The sequence below is a fragment of the Ailuropoda melanoleuca genome, chromosome 15, assembly GCF_002007445.2.
Source record: "Ailuropoda melanoleuca isolate Jingjing chromosome 15, ASM200744v2, whole genome shotgun sequence".
NCBI classification, from domain to species: domain Eukaryota; kingdom Metazoa; phylum Chordata; class Mammalia; order Carnivora; family Ursidae; genus Ailuropoda; species Ailuropoda melanoleuca.
Window position 1 is genome coordinate 88,467,591 of NC_048232.1, and position 18,690 is coordinate 88,486,280.

General features: G+C 51.8%; 1 protein-coding gene across 1 annotated transcript in view; it reads left to right on the forward strand.

The window, feature by feature from the left end:
* The window catches only part of TBC1D22A (TBC1 domain family member 22A), a 312,609-nt gene that overhangs the window by 123,292 nt on the left and 170,627 nt on the right, over positions 1-18,690 (forward strand). The window contains 1 exon segment of the mRNA XM_034644032.1: positions 7,635-7,749. Within this exon segment, the coding sequence (XP_034499923.1) occupies positions 7,635-7,749 (115 nt within the window).

Consider the following 18,690-nt stretch of genomic DNA (forward strand, 5'->3'; position numbering starts at 1 on the left):
TGTCCTTGGTGTGGCAGGACAGTCTGACAGGATGAAGAGAGGCTGAAGGACATTTAAGCCAGTTTCTGACCTTCTTGTCCCCCTTTCCTGCCAAAGAAACATAAATCCTGGGTTTTTTTTTCTTTTTTCTTTTTTTTTTTTAATTTTTTTATTTTATTATATTATGTTAATCACCATACAGTACATCCCCAGATTCCGATGTAAAGTTTGATGCTTCATTAGTTGCATATAACACCCAGTGCACCATGCAATACGTGCCCTCCTTACTACCCATCACCAGTCTATCCCATTCCCCCACCCCCTCCCCTCTGAAGTCTTCAGTTTGTTTCTCATAGTCCATAGTCTCTCATGTTTCATTCCCCCTTCTGATTACCCCCCTTTTCTTTATCCCTTTCTTCCCCTACCGATCATCCTAGTTCTTATGTTCCATAGATGAGAGAAATCATATGATAATTGTCTTTCTCTGCTTGACTTATTTCACTTAGCATTATCTCCTCCAGTGCCGTCCATGTTGCAGCAAATGTTGAGAATTCGTTCTTTCTGATAGCTGAGTAATATTCCATTGTATATATGGACCACAGCTTCTTAATCCAGTCATCTGTTGAAGGGCATCTCGGCTCCTTCCATGATTTGGCTATTGTGGACAATGCAGCTATGAACATTGGGGTGCATATGGCCCTTCTCTTTACTACGTCTGTATCTTTGGGGTAAACACCCAGTAGTGCAATGGCTGGGTCATAGGGTAGTTCAATTTTTAACTTTTTAAGGGACCTCCACACTGTTTTCCAGAGTGGCTGTACCAACTTGCATTCCCACCAACAATGTAGGAGGGATCCCTGGGTTTTTTTTTTCTTATTTTCTAAATTAATGGCTATTGTTAGAGGGAAATAATATGCGAGAAGATGAGTGGCTCTGGGTGCAGCTCTGCAGTGACATCAGGAGCTGGGAGCACTCACCCAGAACAGATGTCAGGGTAAAGGGCACGTGAGCCTCAGCGTGACTAGTGGAAGTGATTCAGTTGGTGTGGACATCAGTGTGCAGGCAGAGCTGCAGAAGTGGCTGGGTGCCGCTGTCGGGAGTTGGCACAGGGGGCCCGGAGGCTGCCCGCAGGCGGCACGTTCCCAGAGGAGGATGCGAAGGCGCTCCTCCTGTGGAAGACGGAGCTGGTGCTGATGGGGCGGACGTGGGCGCTTTGCCTTGCGCTCACTTGGCGCACTCTCCCCCTGCCCGGACCTTGACTTGGGGCTCGGAGATAGGAGAGTCTTCTGATGATGAACACGAACTCCCCGTGTACGGGACCAAGTCACCATGGGAAGTGTGATGGCTCTGACTCAGCCCAGGGTCTTCCCGAGCTCTGCGTTGTCCCCCTGCCTCCTCTCCACGTCCCCCTCTGCGCTCTGCTCCTCCTGCCTCCTGCAAGGTCCTCATCAGCCTTCACAGTGCTGTTTGCCTGTCGCCTGCTCTTTGAAGTCTCCCTGTGTCACGTGCTCCCCCACCGTTCCATCTCAGTGGAGCTGAGTCTCCCTGCCCCTCAGTCCGTTTCACCTCTCTGACAAGTGGGGGCCCCTGACGTCCCGACTGCTGGCCTCTGGGGAGCTGGGTCTGGAGCGCCACATGGTGGAGAAACAGAACGGGAGACGCTGGTCCGAATAACAGGTGTTGTCTGAGATCTCACCGGAACGGGAAGGTCCAGGGGCTCACCAGTGGCATAGACCTTGGAGAGCAGAGGCAAGTGGGGGCTCAAAACGAGGGGCGGAGGACCTGGATCATTCCTGCCTCTTTTCAGCCAAAGAGAGTTCCAGGGTTTTCCTCTGCACCCGCTACGTGCCAGGACTGGGCACGGAGTGAACGGGACGCAGGAGGGCCCTTCCTCGGGCGGCTCACGTGGGAGTGGTTAGAGCTGCAGGCTCGAAGAGGGACAGCTGTCCTGGCCGGGGCGGTACAGGAAGTTGGCTCTCAGGAGGTGGCATTTGAACCAAGACCTGATGCTGGAGATCAGGGCCGCCGTGGGAAGTCTGGGAGCGGGGAGTTGTAGGCAGAAAGGACAAGTGCAGGGGCCTTGAGGGGGTATAGAAGTTGCTGGTTTGGTGAGAGAGGAGGGGTTGGAGGCGATGAAGTGGGTAAGGGAGTGGCAGGGCAGGCACCTTGGTGTCATGGCCAGGAGTTTGCATTTACCCTCAGTGTCTCGGGCAGCCACTGGTGACGGACCATGTGACCTGACACGGCTTGGCAGCTCCTCTGCCTCTCTGTGGGGTGTGAAGGACCGGTGTTAGCGGGGAGACCAGCTGGGAGACTGTCACAGGGGACCCGGCACGAGATGACGGCCACTAGCTGGGGCAGTGGAGCCCAGAGAAGGGGTTGGAGCTGGCTGTTCTGGAGGCCGCTGCGGGGGTGAGGATGCGACGGTGAGCGTGCCACTCTCTGTGGCCTCTAGGCTGGACCTCCGGGGACGATGACCCGCAGGCCTGCGTCTCCTTAGTGGCAGAGCCCGGATTTGCATCCGTTGTCACAAACCTTCATGGCTGGCTGCGCTCTTGTGGCATTTTAGCCTGCCTGTCTTGTTAAAGCCATTTTTGGGGCGCCTGGGTGGCTCAGTCAAGTGTCTCCCTTCAGCTTGGGTCATGATCCCAGGGTCCTGGGATCGAGTCCCTCATCGGGCTCCCTGCTCAGTGGGGAGTCTGCTTCTCCCTCTCCTGCTCCCCCTGCTTATGCATGCTCCCCCCCACTTTCTAAATAAAATCTTAAAAAAAAGTAAAAGCCATCTTTGTTTATGCTTGAACCACTTGTCCCTTTATTTACATGTTACTGGGATTAAAGCCTTAAAAGTATAATTTTCAGGTTATCAAGAGACATCAAGTAGAGTTGAATCTAAATGATTGAACTACCTGATAGCTTTCCTTAATTACTGGGAAATCTGAATTCTGAACGTTTTCCCAAAGTAATACAGACACAGGGCACTCTGCAAGCATGTGAGTGTGTGGGCTGGCCCGTGCTTCTGGAAGCCCCGAATGGGGACCTGGATGAAGGGGGCAGTAGGTAGTTGCTGGGTTGTTGGCTCCTTTGCAGACGGCTTTGCAAGCCCCTGAGCGGTCTGTGACTGAGAAGGCTCTGCTGCCTCCTCCTGGCGCCTTGCTCAGCCGTGTGCACCAGACGCATTTGCCTCTGAGTGTTTTTCCTCAGTTTCCCCAGGTAATGTCCCGTGGACCCTAGTCCATCTCAGGACAGCTTGCTCTGTTCCTGCTTGTGAGTGGGGATACGGGGTGTGTGTGAGAGAGAGAGAGAGAGAGAGGGAGATAGCCAAGCGCTCTGAAAGTCTGGGGCTCTGTTAAGGGTGGGAGGGCCCCATTGCTGACATGACCACTCCCCAGGATAGTGAGATTGCAAAGCAGGAAAGGAGATTTCTGTGCCCTCAGTTCTGGCTTTTCCTCCATTGCACACACACACATGTGCACCACACACCTGCCACATATCTGTGCACACACATGCATATGCCCTACCCACGTGTGCACATGCCGCACACGTACCACACGTCTGTGTGCACATGCACCTCACACCTGTGCACACCACACACATGCCGCACACGTACCACACGTCTGTGTGCACACGCACCTCACATCTGTGCACACCACACACCTGCCGCACACGTACCACACGTCTGTGTGCACACGCACCACACACCTGTGCACACCACACACCTGCCAGCACACGCACCACACACCTGTGTACACACCAGGCCCCTTTGCTGACCGGGTCCCTCCTGGGCCTTGCACAGGTTGAAACCACTTAGATGCACTTTGTTCATCAGGAGCTCGTTGACGTTGCTGTTTCTTTCTTACTATACAATTGTAGTTTTTTGGTGTTCTTTCTTTTAATTTACATATGAAAGCAACTCTTGTGTACTGAGGCAGACCAGTGGTGGCATTTTGTAAGCCTTACAAGACCCCGTGTAGTCAGATACCAGCGTGGACTCCTGGCTCTGCTGCTCTGGGGGAATGGCTTACCCCATGCGTGCTGGAGCTTTCTCACCTGTAGGAGTTATCTGTTCCTGTGTAGCAATATCGCCACAAACCTAGCACTTAAAACAATACCCACTTATTCATATTTGGTGTCCCACAGTTTCTGTGGGTCAGGAGTCTGGGCATGTCTTAGCTCAGGATCTCCCCAAGTGGCCACCAGGTGTGGTCTGGGCTGTAGACTCATCGGAGGCTGGACTGGGGAAGGATCCACTTCCAGACCCACGTGGTTGCTGGCAGGACTCGGTTGCTGGTCAGCTGTGGAGCCGGGGCCTGGGTTCCCCGCCGCTTCTCGGCTACCCTCAGGTCCTTGGCACACGGCCCTTTCCATATGCAGCTCACAGTGTGGTAGCCTGTCCTTGACGGCAGCAGGGAGAGTGTCTCCTGGCAGGACAGGTTGTTGTCTTTTGTGACATAATCGTGCACATCCCATCCCCTGTGCAAAGCAGGTTGCAGGGCCTGCCCACACTCAAGGGGAGGGTACCACACAAGAGTGCATGCACCATGAGGTGGGGGGGGCACAGGGCATCTTGGGGTCTGTCCACCACGTCATCTGGAAGTGGGGTTGTAATCATACCTGCCTCAACGTTTAGGGGAGGGTGAGCTAATTGAAGGCCGTTAGGACAGTAGCGTTTAATAAATGTTGGCAACTATTGCACGATCACAGTAACGTCGTCATTACTGGTGTTAGGTTGCTTACTGAAGCCCACATACTGTACCGTGGCATTCGGGCTGTCCCCAGTGACTCCTTCCTGCCCTCAAGGCACCCTTCCATCTCTCCTTTGCTCTCAGTGGCCTCCAGAATGCAGAGTGTACCACTGTGGAACCCTTCCATCCATGCGTTTGCGGGGCTGATGCTTCTCCTTTGTTCTCAGCCCTCCTCAGGCCTGGTTGTCATGTGGCGACCCCAGAGGTCCTTGCTTCCTACCTTAGGTCTCTGACCTGGAGGGCGCTGCAGACAGTGCCCCTGTGCAATTTTGGCTGTCTGTTGTGGTGGCCTGCTCCCCTGCCAGCTGGGAGCTTTTTTCACAGCAAGCCGACCCCATCTCTGGGTGCCCTGCTGCCATGTCTTGAGGGTAACCCTGAGGAGGGGACAAGGGCCACACGAGGAATGGCTGAGGGAGAGGCCTGAGCCCCATCCCTGGGTGTTCCTGGAGCCGTGTGAGCGTTGCCCTGCACAGGGCATGAAACCCATGCTGGGACTTGAAGGAGCCGGACTCCACCGGGGAGGCATGGGTCAGAGCAGGTGGATTCGCCTCTCTTGGCCCCATCGTCTTACCCGTGGGTCTCAGGTTGGGCGCCTGCCCGGTGAGCTGACGGTGGGAATGTGCCTCCGTTGTGAGGCTCTGCTGTTCCTGGCCACGTTGCGACTGAGCAGGCATGCAAGGGAATTCCCCACCTTTCTGGTTGTCTTTGCTAGAACTTTCCAGTGGGGGATAGAAGTCTGCCAGTGAGCTGTACACATGCTTGGGGTCTTGTTCGTGAAGAGATGCTTGGCTGACTTTCATGGCCCTGCACTGCTCTGTCTGGTGAACTGTCACAAGTTTGTCCTGCCTGGCCCTGCTCCTGCTCGTCCTCGTGCAGCCTTGTCCTGCCTGCTCTCTGCCTGCCCTGCCTGCTCCAGGCCCCTAATGAGGCTTCCCGCCCAGCGGCCGTGGAGGCTGCCGAGTTCCCTCTTGCTGCTGCAGTGCGGCACTGACTGTGCCCTCGCTTCCCCAGCCTGTGTCCAGCCTGTCCATGGCGAGGAAAGGCCACGCACAGTTGGGACACTGTCTTGGGCTTTCCTTGTGCCCCGGTGGCTTGGCAGGCCTGTGACTGCTGCATGGCTGCCTGGGTGCTGGGGCGGGGGCTAGGATCTGTGAGAGCGGTCCTCTCCTGCATGGACCCTGCTTCCCCATCTGACCACTGTGCCACTGCACTGGCCGATCGAGTGCTGCTTCCAGTGTCACCAGGGTGAGGGCACCCAGCGTGGAGGCGCGGTGTCAGCCACGTAGCGTTTGCACAAGAGAAATAGCAGGTGGTGCCATGTGTTGCATGGTTTTGGTCTTTAGCTCTTGTTCGTATATTCTTCCCAGTTCTCGCTAGAAAGCTGTTGTAAAATGAGACCCATGTAGGGACGTTTGTGCGTGAACGCGTGACTCGTTCAGCAGGTACCTAGCAGCTGCCACGTTGGGACAGGCTCTGTGCTGAGGTGCCCCCGCTTACGTGGTGGTGACTTTGTTACTTGTTGGGAGCAAGCATAGTGGAGGGTGTACTAGGGTCGACACCAGGCTGGGGGCCTGGATTCTAGGGCTGGTGGTGCCCCTTGTTGACCGTGGGCCCTGCATTAAGAGACTTCGCCATCTAGGCCCAGGGCCTCTGCTGTAGAGCTGGGTTGGTGCTGATTTGGGGATGCAGTCCACAAGCTCAGTGATATTTGGGGGTGGGGGCAGTGCAGGAAGGGGCGGAGCTTCTCGGGTGCAAGCACAGTTAGCCCTGCAGGCTTGACTTGTTTGGGAATGTGCAATTTGTGCTCTGTTTGGGCATTTGCTCGTTGAGCGTGCCCCATGTGCCTTCTTTGCATGAGGCCCGGGTCAGCAGGGAGGGTCTTGTAAGGAGAGGGAGGAGGCTAAGCTACTCCTGTGTCCGTGGCCCGGGTGATGGAACGGCTGGTGGGAGCGTATGAGATGCTGAGATGCGGGAGTCGGTCCTCTTGGATGGTGATGACTGTGCAGTGAGTAAAGGCTGAGAAACAAACCCAGTGCCTGGATGCAGAGAACAGATTGGTGGCTGAAGGAGGCAGGGGTGGTTGTGGGTGAAATGGGCGGAGGGGGTCAACATAAAGTAAGTCAGGGGATGTAATGGATAGTATGCTAACTGTAGTCAGTAATGCTGTGTTGCATATCTCAAAGTTGCTAAGAGATCTTAAGTCCTCATCATGAGAAAACAAGTTTGTAACTCTATGGGTGACGGGTGTCAGACTTACACATATTACAAAAGATCATTTTGTAATATATACCAATGTTGAGTCACGCTATTCAAATACTGCACACGTGAGACTAATGTAATACTAGATGTCAATTCTTCCTCATTTAAAACAACCTGTTTACCATATGAGAGGAATTCAGAGCGTTTTTCCATGCACCACCCTTCCCTGACCACAGCACCCCTCCCCCTACCACGCTTCCTTCCTTCTCTCCGTTCACCCATCTGTCCATGCGTGCACCTGCCCAGCTGCCTGCCCGCCCCTCTGCTCTCCTGTCCCTCCGCCACGGAGAGAGTGCTCACCCAGAGGCCAGGGGCTGCTCTACTGCCTGACCAAGTCCTGGGCGGCCGTGTGCAGTCTCTCCCGTGGGCTTGGGGGAGCAGACAGTGTCTTCTCTGGGGGCCAGCTCGTGTGGCAGGCTGAGCCCGGGGGTCGGTGGGACACTGCAATTGCTTGTAAGTCAGTAAGAAATTAAGATAATGGGAATTTTATGAAAAAATTAAGTAGCAATTAATACTTGTATACATTTTTATTTTTAATATTGAGACAGTGTAAAACATTGATCGTATATGTGTATTTTGAGTGAAAGAATGCATACATTTTAAAGTTTCTCATGTGTTTACTTTTGCTTCACCACCTGTTCAATTTTCTTGCAGATTTTTGAAAGGATATTGTTTATATGGGCGATACGTCACCCTGCCAGTGGATATGTTCAGGGGATTAATGACCTTGTCACTCCTTTCTTTGTAGTCTTCATGTGCGAACACATAGGTAAGACCATCTCATGATGTTTTTTTCTCGCAGACATTGAACGTGAGCTTTGGTGGCCTTGCTGCGTTACTGTGCGCGGTTGCACCGATGTGGAGAGGTGCCATTAAGTTAAATGTTGTAATGACGACTGAAAAGAGAGAGTAATAGTTTTCTCATTGATGCCAGCCTTAAAAAAAGTCTGTAAATCCACGTGTTTAACTATTGAAGAAGACATTGAGATGTATTTTTATTCCGTCTTCTTTTTAATCACACACGGGGAGCGTGGCTTTGTTCTGATTGCCGGCAGAGCGCTGGCTTTCATGGGCTGCGTTTGAATGGATCGGGTCAAGGTGATAGAGCGTTAGTCGAATGTTCTGCTGACAAGCTAAACCTGAGCCCTCTTTGATTGCGTTCTGCAGCACGTTGTCTCCTTGCTACCTTTGATATACTAGAGGGTTCGTTTTATGGGAATGTTAATTACATGCAAAATAATTGGTTTAACGGAGGTTTAGGTGGGGCTGTGTGGTCTCTCTTGGAGTGCTGTGTACCTTTTCCCGTTTATGTTAGAGCAGTCAACTGTAATATGACTGGACCCGTTGTGAACATGCGTTAAGTTTTAGGAAAATTCTGAAAGGATAAGTGCAGGATCTACTTTTTAATTAATCTGTGGATAAAAAGTAAATAACCAAAGGAGGGACTTGCTGTTTGCGTGTAGCATTTTTTATTAAAAACTGATTTGAATTTGTGTGCATGTGAACCTTCCTGACTTGGTATTTGTCTGTTTTTATGAGGTTGTGTCTTTGGCCACTTCAGCTTCTCATCGTGGTTGAGATCCGAGGGAGGAGGTTTGGCTGGGACGGATTATCCTCTGAGGACGCGAACATGCCCGTTCAGTGCGTTTTATTGCAACCTCTCACACTCTGTTTGCGTTGCTGATTTCGTAGGAGGTCGTTCATTGCTAAGCAACTAATGAGGACCACCACGGCTCCCTCCCTAATCGGCTCTTATGTAGGGGAGAGGCCCGCGCCCGAGAGCCCTTGCCTTTCTGCTCCTTCCTCCCGCGCTTGACAGATAATGAAAATGTTCTTAATGATCCTAGAACAGTAGGACCTGTCAGTAGACTTCGGGGTTGTTAATTGAAAGAAGTTCAGCTGAGATGTGATTAGAGAATTGATATTCCTTGTTAAATAGACCGTTTAATTAATGTGGTAAGTAAGTTTGTCTTAACTACTTTACCACCAACTCATGTCAAAAGACCCAAGCCACCCTTCCTGCGTTTGCGTGAATCGTCAGTGAGATGGGGTGAAGGGGCAGGACCTTGGCGGTCATTGTCTAGAAGGGAGAAAACCGGAGGAAATAGGCCTTGTGCTCTGTCCCTGCCTTCCCGTGACCCCCCGCACGTGCGCACACGCACACACACGCACCAGGACACGGATGTGCGTCGAGTGGATGTACGGGGTGATTTGGGGACATTTGTATGAAACACACCCATTTATTTCTGGCAGTTGGCTGTGTCATTAAGTGGACACATTTTACTTTTCGGTCCTGGCTTTCAGATATGATTGGTGGGCATGAGTTCTTTCAGCTCTTGCTGTCCAGACTTGGGAGTATTCATGTGTTGGTACCGGTCCACCTCTCCTTACTTGAGAAAGCCTCAGGTCTGTTGAAGTGGCCTGGAGCCCTACCTGCCAGCCTCCCGGGCAGAAGTGTCTTTCACGCAGACTTTCATGGGGTGTGTGCCGGGTTGCTGGTCTCGGGCAGAGCAGCGGGGTGTGGAGACCACAACAGTTCAAGTCACCCCGTGTCGAGTGGCCATTTGCTTGCCCTCGGCGGGGTGGTAGGGATGCAGGCGAGCAGAGTGAGTGTGGTTCCTGCCGCCTTGAGCTTGTGGTTACAGCAGGAAGACGCTTTAATGAAAACAGACATTCGTGTTATCTGGCGGCGTATGGGTTGCAGGAAAGCACACCCAGGCTAGGGGTCGGAGGAGCCTTTCTGGACTCTGTACTCTCCAGCTGCGCCTTGTGGAATGAGCAGGGGTGTTGCGTGGAGGGAGCGGCGGAGTGCAGTTGAGGGGCTGGAAGAAGTGCTGTGATGCGGGCATGGTGACAAGGGAGCACAGCCCCCACAGGAACTTTGGGCCGAGTCTACTGGGTGCAGGGAAGCCCGGGGGTGTGTCCGGCCACGTTGGCCATGGCTGCGGGAGATGGGAGGGGCTTTGGAGAAGCTTGCAGGTGCGGGGCACTGTGCTGGCGGCCACCATGGCGAGGGTGTTGTGGTTTGCTGGGTTTTTAAGTGGGTAAACTTCAGATGCTTTGCTTGTTGAAGATCTTGAAAATATAGTTTTTTCCTTCAGAGGGTGAAACCTGGTGGTAGGATTGTGTGGTTTGGATCCCGGAGCACCCTGGCAGGACTTTGGGGTCTGCGTTCTGTTCCCACACGGCCATTCAGACGCTCAAAGCGCCCATGGCACAGGGGTCAGCCCGCATGCACACTCCCTCCTGAAAGAGGCCTGCGACTTAGTTCTCAGGGCAAGCTTGTGTTGTTTTGGTTTTCCTTTCTTCTAAGCTGAACTCTGGGAAACAGTCCTCGTTAACTGAGGGGAGAAGAAGCCCTCTGGGTGTGAGATCCCTCCAGGAGCCCTCAGGCTGCGGTGGGCAGAGCTGCCAGGCCTGATCGGGAGCCGGGCTTTGCCCATAGAGTGTTTGCTGTGGGTCCCCAGCTCCAGGCCCACTGTGTTCCTGCTGGTTCACGAGGGAGGAGGGGAACCCGGCTTCAGCTCTGGTGACTGTGATGTCCAGACAGGGGCAGCCACTCTGAGCAAGCAGCAAGGGTCCTGACTTTCAGGTACTGCCACATAGAGGCCTCTTAATGCCATGTTTTGTGACTTGAAAAAGGCAGAGATGGGAAGTGAACGGTGGCTGACGTATCTGGGGTTGGCTCATCAGGTAGATTGCTTCCTTTGCAGAGGGTTGGTTCATCTTCTGTGGGAGGCTGGCCAGATGATGAGTGTTGGAAGCAACTCGCAGGGTGGAGAGAAATGTTCAGAGAACACTGGGAAACCGGAAGCAAGGTGAGAATGGAGTAGCCTGGAAATGGCCTAGCATGGAGCCGGTCCAGTCGCCCTGACTGGTCTCTCAGGGCTGCTAGGACAGTGCTGGGATGGGTCAGAAACGTGTGCCGCCGGCTCAGGTCTCCCCGCGGAGCACCTCACACCCCTGGGGAGAGGTAGTTTGGTCCCACTTTCAAAGGTCACGGCGTCCCCAGATGCAGGCCTAGCACATGCACATATGCACGCTCACCCGGGCTCACAATGCATGCCAGCCACTGCTTCTCTACGTAAACGTGGCGCAGATCCTCGACTACCCTTTGAATGAGCCCATTGTCTCCGGTGGGCTGTGCAGGTGCCGACATCTGCAGGAGGGTTGGGGAAAGAGGTCAGGAGACTTCTTATGATCTCAGAGGTGGGGGTAGCAGTGTGCAGAGTCCGTCCAGATGTGGAGGTGGGTAAATACAGTCATTAGGGAGCACTGAATCCTGGGGAGTCCCCAGGAGTCGAGTTCTGCAACAGAAGTATATAATATACTCAGAAAATTCCACCATGAAAGAGTGCCCTATGCTGGGAAGGTTTGGGAATTTATGGATCCATCGTGGAAGAGTGTCTTGTGTCCGGAAGGTTTGGGAATTTAAGGGGCCGAAGCCTTAGGGATAAGAAACTTTAGGTGCATAAATGCTAAGTTTGCTGATGTGTGAATGTTTCCTTTCTAGATCCGAGCCACATCTCCGTGCCTGATCATGGAGATTGCATCCTTGACCCAGAGGCTAGGCAGAGTGTGCAGGATTCTCCAGCCAGCACACCTGGTAGAGATGTCACCTTTCTCCTGAAACAGGCATGTGACACATTCTTGAATTTTACCTTTTGGAAGTTAGAGGAAGCAGCAGGGTACCTACTACTTTGGACTTAGTTCAGGCCCCTGAGGAAGGCAGGTCTAGGATAACGTTGAGAGAGAACCCCTGTCATCCCAGCAAAGACAGGGACCATGTGCATGGAGAGACATGGGCCGATGGGAGCAGGTGATGGCAGGGCCCGGCACTGTAGAGAAAGGCCTGGCCCGTGAGGTGGTGAAGAGATGGACGTAGAAGGGAGGGAGGCTGATGGGAGTGGACAATGAGAAAAAGGAGAAGTCTGGCATGTTCCCTGGGTCCACAGTAGATGTGGTGCCATTTTCCTGGACAGGCAGCTGGTTTAGGAGGTGAGAAGACCACTGTGGGTTAGGACATGTTGATCTGGAGCTTGGGAGAGAGGTTTGCACTGGGGGTTGCAAGAATTGTTGCCCTGGAGGTGGTAGCTGAGAGGTGTGGGTCTGGATGTGCTTATCCAGGGCATGTGGGCTGGTGAGGGCAGAGTCCTGTGGTCACCAGTGTTTCAGGGGTCTACAGCGACCTGACAGTGGAGGTTTATGGCTCTCTCCTGTGAATGGAGTCTGGATGTCAGTAGTCCAGGCCTTTGCTGCTGGGGTGCGTCATCAAGAGCCCCGTAGTACCAGTTCAGCGCTGGAGCCTGACCACCGGGGTTTACATGCAGGCTCTGCCACTTACCAGCTGTGTGGCCTTTCTGGATGCAGGAATCGGGAGGGAATGGCACCATTGCCCTGCTTGCTGTGAGGCCCGAGTGAGTTACTGTGTGAAGAGCTTAGAGCTGTGTGTACAAACGCTGAGTGTCCGGGAAGTGTGTTGTTGACGTTGTGATTGTTGGGCCATGTCCCTTCTTTGTCTTAGCCTGTGGCTCCTCCACATAAAAAATTGCTCGGGGTACATTCTTAGGGTCCACAATCTAGGTATGGAAGGAGGGAATTGGTGAAGGGCACAAGGCCAGAGGCCAAAGGGGCATGTCAGCTGAGTGTGTCCATTTTCAGAAGGCTTCCTGGCTTTCCCTCATTGGCCTCTACCCCTGCCAGCTGCAGGGGGAGCAGTGGAGAGAGACTCTGCTGTCCTCCTGAAGTGGAGGAGATGGGGTGGGGGGTGGGAGGGGATGTGTGTGCCCAAGGGGAACGATGGGCAGTTGGGGAATCAGGGAAGAAGTGGTTTTAGAGGCAGGAAGAAGGCCTGGGGTGAGGTGTCCCCAAAATCAAAGGGAGGGGACTATTTCAGGGAGAGAGCAGTCAGCCACTGCAGTGCCACCGAGATGCAGACTGGAAATGACCCAAGAGCTTGACAGTGTGGATATTAGGTAACCTGCCAAAAATGGGCTGCAGAATGTGGCAAGTCACTCTAGTTTCAGTATACAGCACGACGATTTGGCATTTTTAAAAAAAGATTTTATATATTTATTTGAGAGAGAGAGAGAGAGAGAGCATGAGCAGGGGGATTGGCAGAGGGCGAGGGAGAAGCAGGCTCCCCGCTGAGCAGAGAGCCCGACATGGGGCTTGATCCCAGGACCCAGAATCACAACCAGAGCTGAAGGCAGACGCTTCACTGACTGAGCCACCCAGGCGCCCCCCCCCCCGCCCCCGGTTTGGCATTTTTATCCCACGAAGGGGTTACCACTGTGGGTCTACTTAACACCTGTCACCACAGACAGTCACAGAATTTTTTTTTTTCCTTGGGATGAGAGCTTTTATGATTTATTCTCAGAGCAACTTTCAGATATGGGCCACGGTGTGATTCCTTGCGGTTGCCATGCTGCACGGCCCGTCCTCGTGACTTAGTTACTTTAGCACCAGGAGTTTGTGCCTTTGACCCCCTTCGCCCCTTGTGCCCCCAACCCCATCGCAGCTTTCCTTTGGAGGACTTTTCACTCTGGAAGGTTTTCACGTATGAAGCTCGCAGAACGGCTTGGTGAAGCTCCCCGAGCCGTCCGCCCAGCTTCCCGGCCCATCCGCGCTCTGCCTGGTTTTCCCTTCCACCCGCTGCTGACCCCACCCAGCCCTTACTGTTACTACAGTAACAGTTGAGGTCAGCTCTGTCGAGGTCTAATTACACACCGTCAAACTCACCCACTGGGAGTGAGGTATTCCTGGTATTTAGGGTGTTCACACAGTGCAACTGTCACAATTTCAGGATCTTCTCACCACCCTGAAAAGAAATCCTGCACCAACAGTGGCCCCTCTGTGCCTCCCCGTCCAGCAGCCCTGCGCAAGCCCTCATCTGCTCTCTGTTTCCGCGGGTTGTCTCTTTTGGACGTCTCATGTAAATGGAATCCTACAACCGGGGGCCTCCTGAGACTGGCTTCTCCTGCTGGGCACCTTCAGGGTCCACACGGGTGGCAGGTGTCGGTACTTCAACCCTTACGGTCAGATCACCTCTCGTTACGCGGCTGCAGCCCCTATTCCTCCACGTATCCATTGATGGACGTTTGGGCTCTTCTGCATTTTGGTTCTAACGAATGCTGCTGCAGTGAACCCCTGTGTGCGAGGGTTTGCATGCACGTGCTTTCATCTCTCAGGGCATCTGTGTACCCTGCGGTCGTATGGCAGCCGCGGCACCATGTGACATTCCTGCCAGCAGCGTGGGAGGGTTCCCGTGAGCCCACATCCTTGCCAACACTTGCTACTGCTTTGTAATTTTCAAATGAGCTGGAAGTTACAGGTGTCCCTTCTGACCTTTGAATCCTGTGACTCGGTTTCACCTCGTCACTGCGTCACCGTGTCGTTTCCCTTCTCCTCTCCTTGTAGCCCCGTCGATTTCTGCTCCTTGAAGCAGGCATGGTGTCTCATGTGTGCACAAGCTTGGCACAGAGTGGAAGCTCAGCAGGCCCAGGATTGAGCCGGATCCCTGCCGGGTTTTTGTGTGTGTTGTGCGGTTAGAAAGCACGCTTTTCTAGACCTGCTCAGTCTAGTGAGACTGGGAAACGGAGGCAGCATGGCAGAAGGCCGGAGTCCTTGACCTTGACAGCCCCACTGTTGACAGGGAACCTGGCTGTATGCCTCTTTGCAGCCACGCAGGGAAGGCTGTGGAAGGAGCTCCCCTCTCTGCATCTCTGCACTCACCCTTCCCATCCGAGGCGTGACCACTTGGCTGGGGGGGAGGCTTGCATCTGCTCCGGGCCCCATTGCTGTGCCTCTGGGTGGAGTCACAGTGTTCCCTGTTCCCGTGCCTTCCCGTGGTGAGTCCTCCTCTGTGCCTCCTGCTGCCCACGCCCAGGCCTCGGAGCTGCCTGGGCCTCTTCTCTGGGCTGCTGGCTGGGAAGCAGACTTGGCTCCAGTTTCTTCCTTCCTAGGCTCGAGTCGGCACGTGGGTCCCAGCGGCTCATCTGGTCTAGAGCCTGAGCTGCGTTTTTCCACCTGTCCCCTGTGTCAGGCCCCCTTCAGTTGCTCGTCACTAATCACTCTGGTTCCTGTCCTGTGTACGTCCTGGCAGGCAGGCGCAGGATGGAGCCAGGCCCGCGTCAGCCCTCCAGGGTACCAGCTGTTTGGGTATAGTTCCTCTGTCTTTTCTCTATGTCGTAATTACTTAGTCGAGGGCATATTATGTATAAAATTCTGTTGTGTGCTTTTTCCCATTTAACCTTCTGACAAGCTTTCCCCTCTGTCATTAAGAAATCTTTGTAAAGATCATTTCTATCTCCTGCACGTGACATTCCATTGAGATACTATAGCATAATTCATGAAACCCTTCTACTGTTGTTGGATTTTTTTTTTAGGCTTTTTCCCTCCAGGCATGGTGTAATTTCAAAGTAAAGACTGTATTTTTCAAGCGGCAACTGTCATATTCCTTTTAACAGTGTTAAATTTGATTTAGAATTAAGAACCATTCCCTCACCTTATATTGCACAATTTAAGCAGAGAATTATATTTGAGTTTAAATATTTTCAGCAGAGTGAAAAACAAAGCAGCACCTCCCACCCCCCATCATCTGTGCTTATTAAATTTAGAGCCAGTTCTGGTGGGCCACTGTGGCTGGACACCGCAGGCTGATGGCATGTGGGTCGGGCCTGTGGGAAGAATGGCCCGGACGGCGAGGGCTGCCTGTCCGTTGGTTCTCATTATCAGCATGCGTAGGCTCCGATCAACTCGAATTTGTGTGTCATTTTCTCTTAAATTACGGTCCGCAGCAAATATGGAAAGGAACTGGAATGAGCAATATATTTATTTAAGAAAACTAAGAATGTGTATTTTTATGTTCCTGTCTGTAAGTCAGAATCTCAAAAGTGCGGGTGGTTTTTCAATATGTTAGGTTTGCCCCGAGAAGACGTTCGGCATGCACTCTGCACCGACCGGGTTTTGGGGGCTCTAGTTAGTGCCGGATTGGCGCAGGAAGTCAGTTCCCACAACCCGTCAGGACGCGGAGGGGAGATCACACAGGGGATTTGTGATTCACCGAAGGGGAGCAGTGTGGTCGTTCTTTTGCCTGTTTCCACTCTCGGAGTGTAAATTGGGCTCTGGTGAGAGCAGGGGAGGAAGAGCTGCTGCCGCTGGTGAGTTCGCTTCAGAAATTGTTGCCTTCGCTTGCCTTCTTCACTGAAGTCTTGTCTCACTGTGCTTGGTTTTCTGCAGGGGTCACATGCAGCAGAGCTGCTGCTGGGCGCGTCTTCGGCGTGGCTTCCGTGCGTGTTCTTCGTGGCTCAGGCGCCTTGTGGTCCTGCGTTGTTCGCAGAGAGCGTCTGAGGACAGGGAGTTTCCTGGGGATGTTCTAGCTCCCTGTGGGGACCAAGGGGGGCAGAGGGCCCTGGGAGCCAGGGCGTTAGAGCCAGAGACGGGAGCGCTGCTGAGTTTGCAGCCCCTGCAGTGGCAGTAAGGTGCCACGTCCTTGCAGAGCCTGTGACTCATATGGAGTCATACTTTCTATTTAAAAACACGTTGATAATCCAAGTAATGGACTTCTTGTTAAAAGTTAGAACACTCAGTGACAACGTGGGTCCACATCCCAGAAGCTGTCACTGGCACATTTTGTTAATTTCCTTCTGGCCTTTGTGTCAATGTACTTTTTTTTTTTTTTAATATGGTGCAATTATGTTATGCATGCACATTTTCATATTGCTTTTTAATATTTAAGCATCTTCCAAAGTCATTAAACATTTTCTGAAATGTCTTGTTAATAAGTAGTGACACACGACTTTCAGTGATGGGTGGGAAACTGGACAGAAGGTCAGCAGGCAACTAGAAGGAAGACTAGCCGACTCAGTGGCGGCTAGAGCTCACGCGTCTACGGAGCCCTGCCCCGCGCAGCAGCAGGACACACACCCTTCCCTGTGCCTGTGGAACAGTCTCCAGGACAGACCACGTGCCGGGCCATAAAGTGAGCCTCAGTACATTTGAAAGGATGGTGGTCATACCAAGAATGCTTTCTGACCTCAAGGGCATTTAGTTAGGTATCAGTAATAGCAGGAAATGTGAACAGATTGACAAATGTGTAGAGATAAGCAGTGCATCAGAGAAGAAATCATAAGATTAGAAGTAGCTTTGAGATGAATGAAAATGAAAACACAAGATACCGAAACTTACGGGGATACAGCTGTGTCGGGCTCCAAGAGATTCTGTAATCGTCAATGACTGTATTAGAAAGAACATCTCAAGTCATTAACTTTTCCGTTTTAGAAACCACAAAAAGAAGAGCATACTGAAGCCAAAACAAACAGAAGGAAGGAAATAAAGACTAGCACAGAAATAAATGAAAGAGAATAGAAAACAACAGGGAAAACCAATAATGCTAAAGCTGGTTCTTCAGAAATATCAACAAACCAGACAGACTGTAGGCTAGACTAACCTAGAAGAGAAGACTCACATCACTAAAATCATGAGTGGGTTTAGAAATACACAGTATTAAGGGAATACTATGAATAGCTCTCTAAATCAGGTAATATAGGTGTGATGGAGATGTTCCTTGAAGGACACAAATTACCCAAACTGACTATGACGGTAATTTTGTACCAACTTGACGAGGCTGTGGTACCCACTTGTTTGGTTAAACACCAGCGTAGACACTACTGTGATGGTATATGTTAGATGTGATTAACGTTTAAATTAGTAGTCTTTGAATAAAGCAGATTATCTTGCCTGATGTGGGTGGGCCTCGTCCAATCAGTTGAAGGGCTAGGCGCAAAGACTGAAATTTCCTGAGGAAGAAGAAATTCTCCTTAAGACACAGAATGTGCCTGAGTTTCTAGCCTGCTGGTCTGTCCTGCAAGTGTCAGATTTGCCAGTCCCCGTAATTATCTGAACCTAGTCCTTAAAATAAGTCTGTCTCTCTGTCTCAGTGTGTGTGTGACCATGTTTATCAGTATTAGTATCTGTACATAACAGCAATATATATGAGGCTGAATTACTAATTAAAAAAACTCCCACAAAGTATAAGACTAGCTGACTTAAGTGGTTAATTCCACCAAATATTTAACAAAGAATTAATACCACCCTTCCACAGACTTCCAAAAATAGAAGAGAAGGAACACTTTTCAGTTCATCCCATGAGGCTCATATTATCCTGTTATCAGAATGAGACAAAGACATCACAAGGAAGGAAAACCACAGACCGATATCCCTCATAGAGATCCTCAGTAGAACGCTGACAGACAGAATGTACCAGCATAGTAAAAGGATTATGCACCCTGACAAATGGGGTTTATCCCAGGAATGCAAGGTTGGTCCAACGTAAGAAGTCAGTCAATGCAATACTGAGTAAGGGACAAAGCCCACATAATTGTCTCAACCGAGACAGAAAAAGCATTTGACAAAATTTTGCACCTTTTCATGATAAAAACACTCAACACCTTAGGAATGAAAGAACTTCCTGATAAAGAGTATCCATGAAAAACCCATAATTAACATCGTAGTTACTGGAAAGACTGAAAGCTCTCCCCCTCAGATCAGGGGCAGGACAAGGGTATCTGCACTCTCGACTTCTCTTCAGCATTGTGCTGGTTCCAGCCAGTGCAGTTAAGCAAGGAATTGAAGCAAGAGGCATCCAGAACGGAAATGAAGATTACAGGTAAAAACTATCTCTCTTTGCAGACTACAGATCTTGTATATA